General features: G+C 49.5%; 1 protein-coding gene across 3 annotated transcripts in view; it reads left to right on the top strand.

The window, feature by feature from the left end:
* Positions 1–13,605, top strand: part of PRKG1 (protein kinase cGMP-dependent 1) — a 374,310-nt gene that overhangs the window by 48,587 nt on the left and 312,118 nt on the right. For all 3 annotated transcript variants that reach the window (XM_048311091.1, XM_048311090.1, XM_048311092.1), the window contains exon 2: positions 11,243–11,409. In XM_048311091.1, coding sequence (XP_048167048.1) covers positions 11,243–11,409 — 167 coding nt within the window. The remainder of the gene's footprint in view (positions 1–11,242; positions 11,410–13,605) is intronic.

Here is a 13,605-nt window from a genome sequence, read left to right as displayed (position 1 = left end):
CTCCATGCCACTCCTTAGCTTTCCCTGGGCAGTACCTTTTGTCTTGCTGCATCCTTCTTTTACCTCGATCTGTCCATTCCTGTTAGGATTCCCTGAGGACAAGGGATGCCATGGAATGTGAGGTTACTACTTGTTCCTCCTGTTTGCTAGAAATAGGATGTTTTCCCTTCAGTATCCTTCCAGGCTGAAATTCCTGGAAGCATCCAGTGCCTCTGGAGGAGAGTTGTTTTTGATCAAAGAAAAGGGCTGTTTCCTAAAGCCCTTCAAATTCAAAGCTCTTCATCTTTTCCTTGCCTTCCATCAGAATTCGGAGCCCGCTTTCTCTGAGCACATTTGTCGCTATTACTCTTCAAAACAATTCCTTGACGTTCTCTCTGTCTGGTGTTTTTATGTGGCTGGATGTGGGGGATAGATTGCAACTATCCCTGGAGTTTCTCACATGCTGTGTGGGAATTAGGAATAGTTTATAGGAGTTTCTGTGAATCCCCAGCCCACCTCCAATTGCCCCCTGCAGATTGTTCTTTACAATCTGAGATTTTATTAAGGACACTTTGCCCTGAGACTGGAGCTCTCCCTGCCTGGGGTTGTGTTGTGGGTTTTGTGTTGGGGTTTGTTTTTGGTGAGAGGGTTTCTCTGGAGGTGTTTGCCTTGTGCTGCTCTCATCCCTGCTGTGGCTGTGGGATCTCCCATCCGTGGGGACAGTGCTGAGGGCTGTGTCCTCCTGCTTCAGAGTGTTGGTTCCTCCTTTAGTTACAGCCAAAGGCAACATCCCAGCCATGAGACACGAGGGTGGGGATATCTCACAAACACAAGACATGGGGTTCTTAGTGGAATTCCTAAAACAAGACGAGCCAAGAGCATTTCTGAGCAAAACCACCATTTTATTTTAGTATCCCAGAGTCACTGAGGTGGGAAAAGCCCTCCCAGCCCATGGAGTCCAAGCTGTGCCCGATGCCCACCTTGTCCCCAGCCCAGAGCACTGAGTGCCACCTCCAGCCCTTCCTTGGACACCTCCAGGCATGGGCACTCCAAAGCTCCCTGGGCAGCCCCTGCCAAGGCCTGAGCACCCTTTCCATGCGGAAATTCCTGCTGCTGTCCAAGCTGAGCCTCCCCTGGCCCAGCCTGAGGCCCTTTCCCCTTGTCCTGTCCCTGTTCCCTGGCAGCAGAGCCCGACCCCCCCCCGGCTGCCCCCTCCTGTCAGGGACTTGTGCAGAGCAGTTGGTGTTGGGGTACTCCTCGAAGCTCAGCGTGATTGTCACGGTCAGTGCTCCCGCAGGAGCACAGAAATGAGAAAATAACATTTGGAATGTGCCAACCTCTCCCCCACCTGCCTTTGAGGGGAAGGAAAGCAGCAGCAGCACTGCCCTGCCTCCAGCCCCATCCTCCTGCTCTTGCACAGACACCTCCTGAGCTTCCTGCTGCTGCTCTTTCTCCAGCCCAACGTTATCAAGTTGTGTGGCTGCTCAGAGTTCATCCTGCCTGCCACAAGGTGCTTGTCCAGCTCTAATCTGGTTTATTGGCAGACTAGACAGAGCCTGCAGGATGTGCTGCCACGGCTGTATCCCGGAGTGACCCTTCTGGGAGGAGGCACGTCTTGCCCTTCCCTCCCCACCGGCTGCTCCTTGGCACTTGGCAGGGAGCGGGGGATGTTTGGATAATGCCACACATCTTGCAAATATTTATGTCTGCAAGCCTGCCTGCACACATCAGGCCTCCCGCTGACTCGGGAACCAGGAGGAAATGGTTCTCCCTAAAATCTCCCCGAGAATATTTATTGGAAGGCTGAGGCTCCAAGCGCTGTCTGCATTCCACTGTCACACACCTCTGGCATTTCAACCAGGGACTTCTCCAGGCTGGAGAGAGCTGATGGAGCTTCCCTGGTGACAGTCCCATCCATCCCAAGCGCTGGGTGAGTCAGGGTGAGGGATGTGAAATCTCTGTTGCTTTTCTCCCCTCCCCATCCATCACAATTCCCGTGAATCCCCCCCCCACACCTTTCCCTGGAGCAGCTCTGTATTTGTGACAGCATTCCCTGTGGATGTGCTGATGTCAGGGAGGAGCAAAGTGCTTTTGCAGAGCCCATCCATCTCTGCTGGCCCACAGTGCATTTGGAGGAGCTCCTGACGTGCTCCCAGCCTCCGATCCAGAGGAGCAGAGTGAGCTGTCTCTGCTCAGAGGATCTCTAATTGCATTTCTGCATCTATGTAAATTAGGTTATCCCCCCCTTGGCAGATTTCCTGCCTGTTGCACCAGGGTGAAGCCATCTCTGTGGTGCCATCAGTAGCTCCCTTCTCAGGGAATCTGGGTGCAGCTCACTGTCCACACCTTCATTTATCCCAGGGAGCCACACAGCCCTCCAAGGCACTAATAAACCTGGGGGAACTGACTGAGTTACCATTTATCTCCACTCCTCATCCCTGCCTCCAGTCAGGGGTCACTGCGTGGAGCTGCCAGGACTGGAAGCCTCCATGGGTAATGGTTTGATGGATGGAGAAACTCCTGCCTTTCAACTACATGGTTCTTTCCAAGATGGATTGTGGTGACCTTCAGGATGTGTTGTCTGGGTCTCTGTGGCTCTGTCTTGCTTGCTGAGCTCTTTCTGGAGGAGTTTGGGTTGTTTCTGGGTCCCTGGGTGTGGAGACATATGGGGACATGTATTTTCTCTGCTATTTCTGTAGGTGCAGAAAGGCTCCAGCACAGCTGTGCTGGGTGTGAGTGCTGAAACTGTGAAATGCATGGGGCTAACACCCCTCCAAAGTCTGCCTGGTTTTGGCCTGGCATCCCTGAGAGACACCCATCCCCCTTCATCATAGCTTTGCTGCGTGTTCTGGAAGAATTTCTGCATGGAAAGGGTGCTCAGGCCTTGGCAGGGGCTGCCCAGGGAGCTTTGGAGTGCCCATGCCTGGAGGTGTCCAAGGAAGGGCTGGAGGTGGCACTCAGTGCTCTGGGCTGGGAACAAGGTGGGCATCGGGCACAGCTTGGACTCCGTGGCCTTGGAGATCTTTTCCAGCCCAAATGCTTCTCTGATTTTGTGTTTTCACCTCTAATTAGCTGCCCAAAGCTTCTGCTGTTTGCTTCCGGTAATCAAGGAGCTTCTTAATCGTGCTCCGAGGGCTCAGTAGTGGTTTCTCAAAATGCAGCTCATGTGGGAGTTCCTCGGAGCTGTCAGAGATTGCAGGAGGAGGCAAATGGTGTTGGCAAGAGCCAACTTCTTCTCCTGCCTGAGCTTGCCAACATTTCTGGTATCTAAACTTGGGGCTTTGTAGGATGCAAAAGAGGAGCCTAAAAAAGGGGTGGTAAATTAAGATCTCTGGGGTGAGACACATTAAAATGCAAGTTAACCAACTCTTGCCTACAGTATTTTTATACCAACAACAATTTTCAGCGTAGGTGAAAGGAGATTTGAGTATTTTTTTTTGCTGAAATGATTTTTCTTTTTAAATGTCGAATGCCAAAATGTGAGATCATGAGCAGCAGTGTACTGATATATTTAGAAATCCTAAGTGGAGCTGTCTGAGCAACATTCTCTGCAGAGAAACTCGATTCTGCAACTCTAAGTTGTACTTAAGTACAGGAAAACCTGGAAATGTGGAAGTTATTTTCCCTGTTTCCAGGTTTAGAGTTGTTTAACCTGTGGTTTGTCTCTTTTTAAATTGGCATTTTGGTTAAAAATTTTAGCAGACTCCTGTGAAGAACACTCTTCCATCCTGCTATGCAGGAGCAGCCTCGCTGAAGGTGCTTGAGATCCTGCTCAGAAATTTCCTCCTAAAGCCCGAAGATGGGCTGTGGGCTGTGTGTTGTGGGAAAGGGAAGCACTGTAAAGAAAATCCACAAGTGTATTTCAAGGCCTTCGTGTTACTCGGTCCCAGACTTGAATCCTACTCTCATTCCCAGTTACTGGGACAGGAATAGCTCTCTGGAGCTATATTTAAAATTCCCTTGAAGGAACATCCAAAGTGGGCTTTATCCCAAGCCAAAACAAACAGCTAATGCAGAGTTATCAGCTATTAATGGCACTGGAGTCCAAACAAGCCCCAGATCTTACCCAAAGGTCTGAGCTTTCTTCTCCTGCTCTGCTCCTCGCAGGGAGTTGTGCAAAGATCCGTTTGTTCCCGTGCAGGTTTTAGGATTTGGAGGCATTATCCAGCGTTTCACCCTTTGGAAGTGCCCTGTGCTGGGGATTGTCCCTGCTCTGGGAGCTTTGGCACCAAAGGCGCTCAGGTGCCTCGCCTTGGCACCAAGAATGGCGCTTTGGTTGCCAGTGCAGCTTTGCTGAAGGCTGTGGGCTTCAAGCTGGTGGATGAGGGATTAACTAACCCTCCTGGAAGTTCTGCTTCCTACCTCTGGTTCTTAGATGGGAACATGGGAGCTGCCAACAATCCATGACCCAGCCTGCTGGGAAGGGAGGAGTGCCAGGAATGGTTTGGACTGCTGTCTCTTGCTGGTGCTCATTGTGGTGTCACCGAAGGCTTTGTGGTTCTCAGCTGCCAGCTTGGAACCTCTGGATGTGTGGCCAGGCTACGGGAGATGAGTTATGCAGATACTTCAATGTAAGGAGGCTATGGAACTGTTGGAGCAATTCCTGAAGTTGCTGAGGGGACTGGAGCACCTCCCCTCTGGAGCCAGGCTGGGAGAGCTGGGGCTGCTCAGCTGGGAGAGGAGAAGGTTGTGTGGAGAGCTCACAGCTCCTTCCAGGGTCTGAAGGGATACAGGGAAACTGGAGAGGGACCCTGCAGCAGGAACTGGAGGGACAGGACACAGGGAATGGCTTCCCAGTGCCAGAGTGGAAATTCAGGTTCGATATACAGAATAAACTCTGCCCTGGGAGGGTGGGCAGGCCCTGGCACAGGGTGCCCAGAGCAGCTGGGGCTGCCCCTGGATCCCTGGCAGTGTCCAAGGCCAGGTTGCCCGGGGTTTGGAGGAGCCTGGGACAGTTGAAGGTGTTTGCGACAGCCCAGAGGAGGTGGACAGAGGTGATTTTAGGGTCCCTTCCCACCCAAACTGCTCTGGGATTCCATTCCAGAGCAGAGCTTGAGCGTATGTTTTGAACTACGCAAGGGCTTAAAACAGTTAGAAGCTCTGCAAAGGTGAGCTTTGAGCACAAAGCTTCCCCAACCCTGCTGGAAACTTGCAGCCTTTGCTTTTTGTGCCACCTGGAGTGGATACCCCGTTTGGAAAGGGAGGGATGTCTGGGGACAGCTGGAAAAAAATCTGTCTAACACTTGTTGCTGTGTGCTGATGTTCTGCTGGATAGTCTCTGGAAAGCTGGAGCAGGCAGAATCCTTGGCTCTGTGTTTTCCCTTTTTAAGGAAGGGTTTTCTTTTTCTCTTTTTCCATGGCCACATTTTGTAGAAGTAAACACTTTTAAACATTTCACGGTGAGGATTTTAAACAGACTGGTTTTTGTAGGGCTTGGCTGGATTCTTGCATCGCTCGTCACATTCAGGGGCAGAGGCTGCAGATTTTTTTTTCCCCCGTGCTTCTTATCTCTGAAATCAGCTTAATTCCTTGGGCAGGGATATGGAAGATCCCCAAAACCAGTGCTTTTGGGCACGAGTTTCTACAATTAATTTGGATTTTTACAGCAGCAATGACGCAGCCCAAGAAGGTGCCCCTGGCTGTAATAGCTTTGAGCAGGGTTTATTGTGTGAGTAAATCAGGAGTTCTCATCTCCCAGGGCCCTGCACTTTTACTGCTGTAAACTTGATCTCTGTCTGTCTGCTCCGTCAAATTCCTGTGGATGCTTCCCTCCTAAATATGGGGATTTAGGTTAGTGGTGGTATTTGTTAATTCCTGAGGGGGGAAACTCCAGAAAAAATACTCCTTCCCCCCGTTAGTATGGGCACGTTGAAAAGTTTTTCTCGAAGTTTGGGGAGGGAAGCAGCTAAAGAAATGGTCTTGCTTATTTTTGTCCACCCCCAGAGTGTGCTTTTTCTTCCCCTTCTTTGCAGGCATCTTCCCTCCTGTCCAGCCAGTACATTGCCTTTCATTTTCCTCACTGGAAGTTTGAAACGGTTCTGCTGCAAAGCCGAGGTGGCGAACACCCTAAAATCCCCAACTGTGTCACTAATGCCTGCACTGAACTCTTGATTTCCTTTATTCTTCCTGGTCCACCTCTGTTTAATCAGCAGCAGATCCCTGGGGGGTGACTCCTGTGTAGCTCCCCTCTGCCCTCAGGTTCCTGCAGGCCCCGCTGCAAACTGGGGCCGCACCAGTGCAGGGTGTGCTGGGAGGGCTTGGCTTTCTGGAAGCGTCCCTGGATGGGTCTGTCAGAAGATTTTCTGTCTGCTCGTGAATTCTTGCCTTCCTTACACCCAGCAAGTGGCTTTTCCGTGTTGGGATGAGTCCTTTTGGGACGAAGATGAGCTCTGTGTTCCGGTATTTACTGTACGTGCCATAAGGTACAAACCCAGTGAGGGAACGTGGCTTTTGTGGCTGCGAGGGAAGAGCCTGGGCTGACCATTCATTGTGTTCCTTGGAAAATGGGAATTCCTGTCGGGATAACAACAGGCTGTGCTGCAGGGTTGGGTGCAAAGCACTGCGGGTTAATTTAGGCTGCAAAGCATCCCAGACTGGATTGGGATGAAAGGGACCTCAAAGCCCATCCAGTGCCACCCCTGCCATGGCAGGGACACCTCCCACTGTCCCAGGCTGCTCCAAGCCCCAGTGTCCAGCCTGGCCTTGGGCACTGCCAGGGATCCAGGGGCAGCCCCAGCTGCTCTGGGCACCCTGTGCCAGGGCCTGCCCACCCTCCCAGGGAACAATTCCTGCCCAATCTCCCATCCAGCCCTGCCCTCTGGCACTGGGAAGCCATTCCCTGTGTCCTGTCCCTCCATCCCTTGACCCCAGTCCTTCTCCAGCTCTTCTGGAGCCCTTTAGGCCCTGGAAGGGGGCTCTGAGGTTTCCCTGGAGTCCTTCCCTCTCCAGGCTGAGCTCTCCCAGCCTTTCCTCCCAGCAGAGCTGCTCCATCCCTCTGCTCATCCTGGAGCCTTCTCTGGGCTCTCTCCAGCAGCTCCAGGCCCTCCCTGTGCTGGGCCCCAGGGCTGGGGCAGCTCTGCAGGTGGGCTCTCACCTGAGCACAGGGGCAGAATCCCCTCTCTGGAGCTCCCCACGCTGCTGGAGATGCATCTCAGGGGTTTTATTCCCCATCTGCTACAAACCAGTATTGTCATTTATCTCTCACCTTTGTGCCAGTGGATGTTCACAGCAGGCTTTGGAATTCAGCATTTTATGGCTACTGCAAGCCTTTAACACAGGGCTTCTGTGCAGGGCCCCTGCTTGCTGGGATGAAAAACTGACTTTTTTGTGGCTTGCTGGGGAGGTCAGGGGCTGGCTCTGGTCGGGCTGGGGAAGCAGAGCACCCCCAGGGCAGCACGGGGAGCTGTGTGGGTGGACACCCCTCTGTGTGCTTTGCTGCTGAGAGGCAGCAGCAGGTTTGTATGCATTAAGTGTACTTGCAGCCAACTTGTTAAGGTTCTTTTTGCATGACTTCCGCAAATTGGAATGCAATTAGCTTCTTCCTCCTGTTGCCTTATTAATTATGGTGATGGACCTAACCTGATTTGGGGCAGGATGTATCGCAGAGGATTGTGCCCTCTTTTGAAACTCTTCATCAAGCCTCTGTCACATCTGACCATTGATCTTTCAGGAAGGTAGGGGTGGCTTGGTGCCAGTCTGCTTGCTCTGGAGAGGGAAGATGCTAACAGCTGCTTTCCACTCACAGTGACCCTCTGAAGGCAGAGACATTCACTCCAGTGCTGAGTAAATATTCATGGAAATCTTCCTCCTGCACACAGGCTCCTTTGGAAACGCTCCCGCTCCCTTACAAGTAGTGCAGTTTATTTTGTTTGTGTGTTGTTCCTGTTAGAAACCTGAATCAAAAAGTGCAGAATAAATCCTGCTGGAAAATAAGAGGTGATGGAACGGCTGCATCTTGCTTAAACCGCTTACTCGCCGTGGCAGGAGTGGGATTTTTCACCATTTTAAATACTTCTTATTTTGTATGCCTGGGTAGATTTCTGTGTTCACGTGTGTGGGGTAGCTGCTGTTTTGAAATCATCCTGGGGATTAAGGAGCGGTGTGGCTTGGAGAAGGATTTGTTATGGAACAATGGGGAACTATGAGTTAATTTATGGGCTCTGAGTTTCATGTGTTTCGGGGCTGGTGATGAGGTGGGCATCGGGCACAGCTTGGACTCCACAGCCTTGGAGATCCTTTCCAACCCTAAATAAAGATTCTGGGATTGTACGTAAAAATAAACACAGTAGAAAAACCCCCATTTATCTGAAATGGCACCTGTGAATTACAGGGAAAGAAAAGCACATCAAATAATAATAATAACAATAAAAATAAATAATGGGGAAGTTGCTGGAGGCCTGGCACGTGCGAGTGTGTGGGACTGGCAAGCCCCAGTGTGTGACTGATTTTTCTGAACTATTAAGAGTGACGAATATTCTCTCACAAGGAACAACAGAGGAGCTCTGCTTGTGGCTCTGACATCGTATTTTTAGCCCCAACTCGTTTTCAAGGATGTCAAACTCAGCTTTTGTTCTTACTCGGTTCTAAAAGATGGGTGGAAGATTTCCTGCTGGAAGGGTTCAGAGCTCCCCGGCTATGGAGGGTGCTTTAGTGTGTGATGGGAGGGGTGGAACGAGATGATTTCTAAGGTTTTTTCCGACCCAAAGCAGTCTGGGGTTCTGTGAAACACTCTCATAAATAAGCAGCTGGCTTGCAAGGTGGTTTTGCTCCTCCAGCCAGCCCTGTTTGAGGGCAGCTGGAGGTGCTTTTCTCACAGGCTTTGTAGTCAAAGCCTCATCTTAACTAATTATCCCGAATAACAAAACCTATTTTGCTCACATTCAAGCATGACTGAGTTATTATCCAGCCCTTTCCGTGTGGGTATTTAATTTTAGGATGCTGAGATGTGGCAGAGGTGAAGCTGTGTCTTGCTGATGTCCCAGCCAACGTGTTTCCTTCACAATGGCTGCATTTTGTGGGGTGGCTAAAAGGGTTTGGGTGACTCGGGGTCCCTGAGCTTGCTCTGATATCCCAGTGCTGAGGAGAGGGGCTGAATCAGGTGCTTCAGATGTGCTCTTACGCTTCTGATATTATTGTTGTTAATAATATAATATTGATAATATTATTAGGCTCTTGAATTGCCTAAATTTGTTCATGTTGGGTCTGGTTTGCTGCTCGTCCCCCAACTGGAATCTTAAAGGTTGAAAAAGACCCTTAAGCTCATTGAGTCCAACCAAGTTTTCTTGTTCCCTTTGCTGTTGTTTGGACTGAATCTCCCAACTCCTCCTCACATCCTTTCCCATGCTCAATTCCAGCAAGGAGAGCATTGTTTTGTGCTGAGGATCTCTACATCCAGAGGGAAGTTTGACTTGGGCCAGAAATTCCCCATAGGCTTTGTGGGATTTCTTGCAACAACTCCACTTGAAAGCCTGACCTTATCAAGGAGAAATGAAATAAATGTTGAGCCTTGGGATGAAACAAATGCCCGAAATTGGAATGCAGGCTGATATGATGAACACAAAAGCTTTAATTAGGCTTTCTTTGGTGGGCAGTTGAGCAACACTAATGACGAGCTCCTTGTTATGAGGATTTGGGGTGCTGAGCCCAGAAGAGCAGTGCTGAGTTAAGGCACAGCAGGGAAAGCATTGTCTGGCTTGGCACAGGAGGTGGGGTGAGGAAATGGGGTCATCCAGCACTTACAGATGACCAGCCTGGCTGAAAGGAAGACATCCCACGGGGGCAGGTTCTCCTGGGGGTTATCTGCACGCAGGAGGGGCGGGAGTGGCAGTCAGGAATTGCTGTGAAGGTGATGCCTTAGGTTTTAACTTCCATATTTTTCAAATCCTGGACTGCCTGCTGTGTCCCTCTGAGGTTCCGTGTGCCCTCTCAGCTGCTGTTCTCTCACGCTGGTCAGACAGAACAAACCTCTCCAGGTTTGCTCTCCAAGGACACCTCAATTGTCCCAGGCCCCAAAATGTGTAAATTAAAGCCTCTAAAGGGGGAGCAAACTTGGGGTAATTACATCATGAACTGAGGTTATAATTGGAGAATTAACCCTGATATGCAAATGGACCAAACTCATAAAAGGGTGAAGAACCCCTGACCCAGGGTCCGTCTTGGGTGGAGCCTCTGGAGTGCCCAGGGTGTGCCTTTGAAGGCCCTTCAAATAAATACCTGCTTTTATTCTCTTATTCTTGTCTAGCCTCTGTTTTTAGGTGTCACCTTAGTTATGAAAGGCAGTCTCAGACTCTCAGGAGTGGCTTTGTGGCGCTCCGAGCCCGCCTCGTCCCGCAGCCAGGCCTTGGGCAGCCTGGTCCCGTCGCCTCCTGCCCTTCAGCAGGGACAGTTCTGGTGGCCCCTGGTGTCCAGCTGAATGCTTTGTCAAAGTAACCTCCAAACTATCAAAAAGAATCTTAAACATCCCTGAGCTGGCTCTGCAGTGGGGGGAACCCTGAGCTGGTTCTAACCCTGTGCAAGGACCATGGGATCGCCAAGGCTGGGCTGGTTTGGGTCTCCTCAAGTCCCAGTTTGGTTCTTTTTCGAGAAGACATGACCCATTAAAGTGTTTTTCTTTGAAAACCTTGTTTCATACTCATCTTTCCAATAGCTACAGCCCCCCTGACTGCTCAGGCTCTGCAGGGAGCTGCTGTCTGTGAGCGGTTCAGCCCCCAGAAGCAGAGCTGCAGGGTGAGGGGTGAAGGGCTGAGGAGCTGCTGTCCAGCCTGGAGGTGTTTTAGGGCCTTTAGTTTTGGTCTAGATCAGGACTGAACATTCTCAGTTGTCCACCTGCTTTAGGGACTTCGTGCCAAATGGCCCCTGTAGCGATTATAACATAAACACTCTGAGAACCAGTGCAGTGTCACCCTTTGGTGTGCTCCAGTTTGTGTGAGGAATAGGAAACACAATAAACCAAGTAATAAATCCTTTACCTTCTTGTTTGTGCTTCCTTTCAGCTGTGTGTGTGGAAGATATTCCAAGTAGCTGTGTTACTGTGGATGTGAAACTTGGAGCTAAAAGAGGATTCTGCAACCCTGCGGAATCTATTTTTATTTCAGTGCTGGGCGTATCTAAAGCTTATTTACAATAAATAATTGCAATTCACATCTCTGTGATTTTTTTTCTTTGACTTCTTGGCACATTTTTAGGGAAAATATTTTTTTTAAAAATTTATTGTTATTTATTTATTAAATTTACTGATTTTTAAAAAAATGTATTTGTCCCCCAGGTCGAAGGAGCTAATAAAGGAAGCGATCCTTGACAATGACTTCATGAAGAACCTGGAATTGTCCCAGATCCAGGAGATTGTGGATTGTATGTACCCCGTGGAGTATGGCAAGGACAGCTGCATCATCAAGGAGGGAGATGTGGGTTCCCTGGTCTATGTCATGGAAGGTAGGGTTGGGAAAGATCTTATTTATTCCTTTTTTTCCAACACTTACAGACAGAAACTTTTGTGGGGAAAATGGTTTCGGAGAGAGAGGTTGTCTAAATCTGGTTGCTGAAAAATTGTGTGGATCCTGCCTGGATTTGTATGCCTGCCTGGGTAGAGAAAGGAGGTGAAAGCTGTGAACCCTGCACTGGAATAAACCTCCCCTAAGCAGAGTTCCTGGGCTTGGAGGGGATGGTTTGCTGGAGAAAGGAGGGATTTCCCAGAAGGAGTGGTGGGGTGGAAGTGGCTGTGGGACAGGGAGAACATAGTCACAGCCTCCTGCCAGGTGGGGCTGTGCTTGGGGTGGTGGGAAATGGTGTTGGTGCCTCCTGGGCACAAGGGGAGGGCAGCAGCTGTGCTCGAGCACATCTGGTTTTGGTTTTCTCATGGAACACCAGAGCAGGGGGTGTTCAGCTTTGTAAAAATCTTCTAACAGGCGTTGCCAGAGCTCTGCCTCTCCAAAATCCCAGCTCCTTGTGCTTGGTGTCGTCTTCTTTCCAGGTTCTCTCGCCCTCCACATGTCAGACTGAGCCCATTCCATGTGTATTTGTGCTGTTTATTTTTAAGGAAGTGCATGTCAGCTGTGGGAGTTGCTGACCAAACCTCGTGTGCATCCAGCACCCCTCTCCTCAGAGTGGCTGCTCCTGACTTCGGAGGGAAATATCCCTGCTTTCCTTCCCAGTGTCATTTGGTACCACAATGGACAAATGCTTATCAAATTCTCCCTGCTCCTCACCAGAACTGCCTGGTGGACTCAAAGCATTGTGGCCAGATAACACCTAAGGGGAGTGGAGGTTTTTCACTTGCCCATCTATATTTTAATATCCGAAATGGTTCTTTTAAACAAAAATCTTTCCAAGGCAGCAAGCCATCCTTTAAACAAGCTTTCCTGCCAAATTCCTCATGCTGTATAGTTGCAAATGCTCCTCGCTGCTTTCCCAAAACAACTTGAAGCTTCTGGCCTTTTAAGGTTAAGTCCTTTCTCAAGACCCAGGTTTTATTCCTCTGGCTTTTCAGAGTTTTAAATTTTGCACGTTGAAATGGTTTTCCTGCGAAGTGGGGGGTGCCAGAGCGAATTCTGTGTTTCCACCCCCAGCACTGCGTGGAAGGATTCGAGGTTTACAGAGCCTGCTCTGAGGTGCAGAATCTGTTCTGTTGATGCTAAAACAACTGCTTTAAAATAATCCTTGAAGAGTATTTTCCTTGGAGTGGAAGTGTGGAGGATTTGCACTGTGCAGTTCTGTGCTCGCTTCCCAAATTCCCCCCACACCACAGGTTCCCTCACGGGGTTTTTGCTGCCTTTTGGGATGTTGTGTTCAGTGTTGTCCCTTGAGAAAGCCCCAGAAGAACAGGACATGTTGGAATCAGGGTGTATTTACCTCCTGCTCAGCCTCTTCCCATTCCCTGGAGAGGATTTGGGCAGGGTTTAGGGACAGAAGTGTTTCCAGAGTGGTTTTGGGGGTATTGAGCACGGCCTGGTACTCAGATAACCCTTTACTGCTGATAGATTTGATTGTATTTCTGGTTATTATTTATCAGATAAATGTGCTGATGAGAGTGCAACAAATATGTGTCAAAACCAAATTTTGTGGGTTTTGGGCACTTGAGCTTTTCCATGTTCTCCTGGCAGCCCTGTGTGTGTGAGGGCTCGGCTTGGCTCTTCCCTTGGCTTTGTAACTTAATTTAAATTATTTAGATAGCTCCCTAAATATGCATAATGCTGTGCAAACCCAATTATGGCGAGTTTACAGCCTATGTTTAGCCATAATGCAATGAGTGAGGATGAAGTCATGGAACTGGGAGAGGACATTATCAGATGGGTTGGGCTGTGGTTATGAGAGCTCATTTGGGTTTATCATTCTGCGTCCTCTCGATTATTAACACAATAAACTCAAATGAAAACTCTGCTCTTTGCAAAACTCTCCTGGAGGGACCCGTCTTTGGGTATTACTGGGAAGTGTTTTGTCAAAAATCAAATACTTGCTGTCCTCCTTCCAGTAATTCCTTTTTCCTTGGGCTCTTGCTCGTCTTTGAGCTGGTAGTGAGAAAAACCAGAGCTCTGAGTCAGGAGCTGAAGCTGGAATTTCTCAGCAAGCAGAATCCTGAATTTAGAGCTTCTTTGCTTTTAATAAGTTTAATAAGTGCTTTTTTTTCTGTAT

This window comes from Corvus hawaiiensis, chromosome 8, assembly GCF_020740725.1.
Source record: "Corvus hawaiiensis isolate bCorHaw1 chromosome 8, bCorHaw1.pri.cur, whole genome shotgun sequence".
In the NCBI taxonomy this organism is placed as follows: Eukaryota; Metazoa; Chordata; class Aves; order Passeriformes; family Corvidae; genus Corvus; species Corvus hawaiiensis.
Note: the sequence above shows the minus strand (reverse complement) of the source record. Positions and strands in the feature narration are given on the sequence as shown.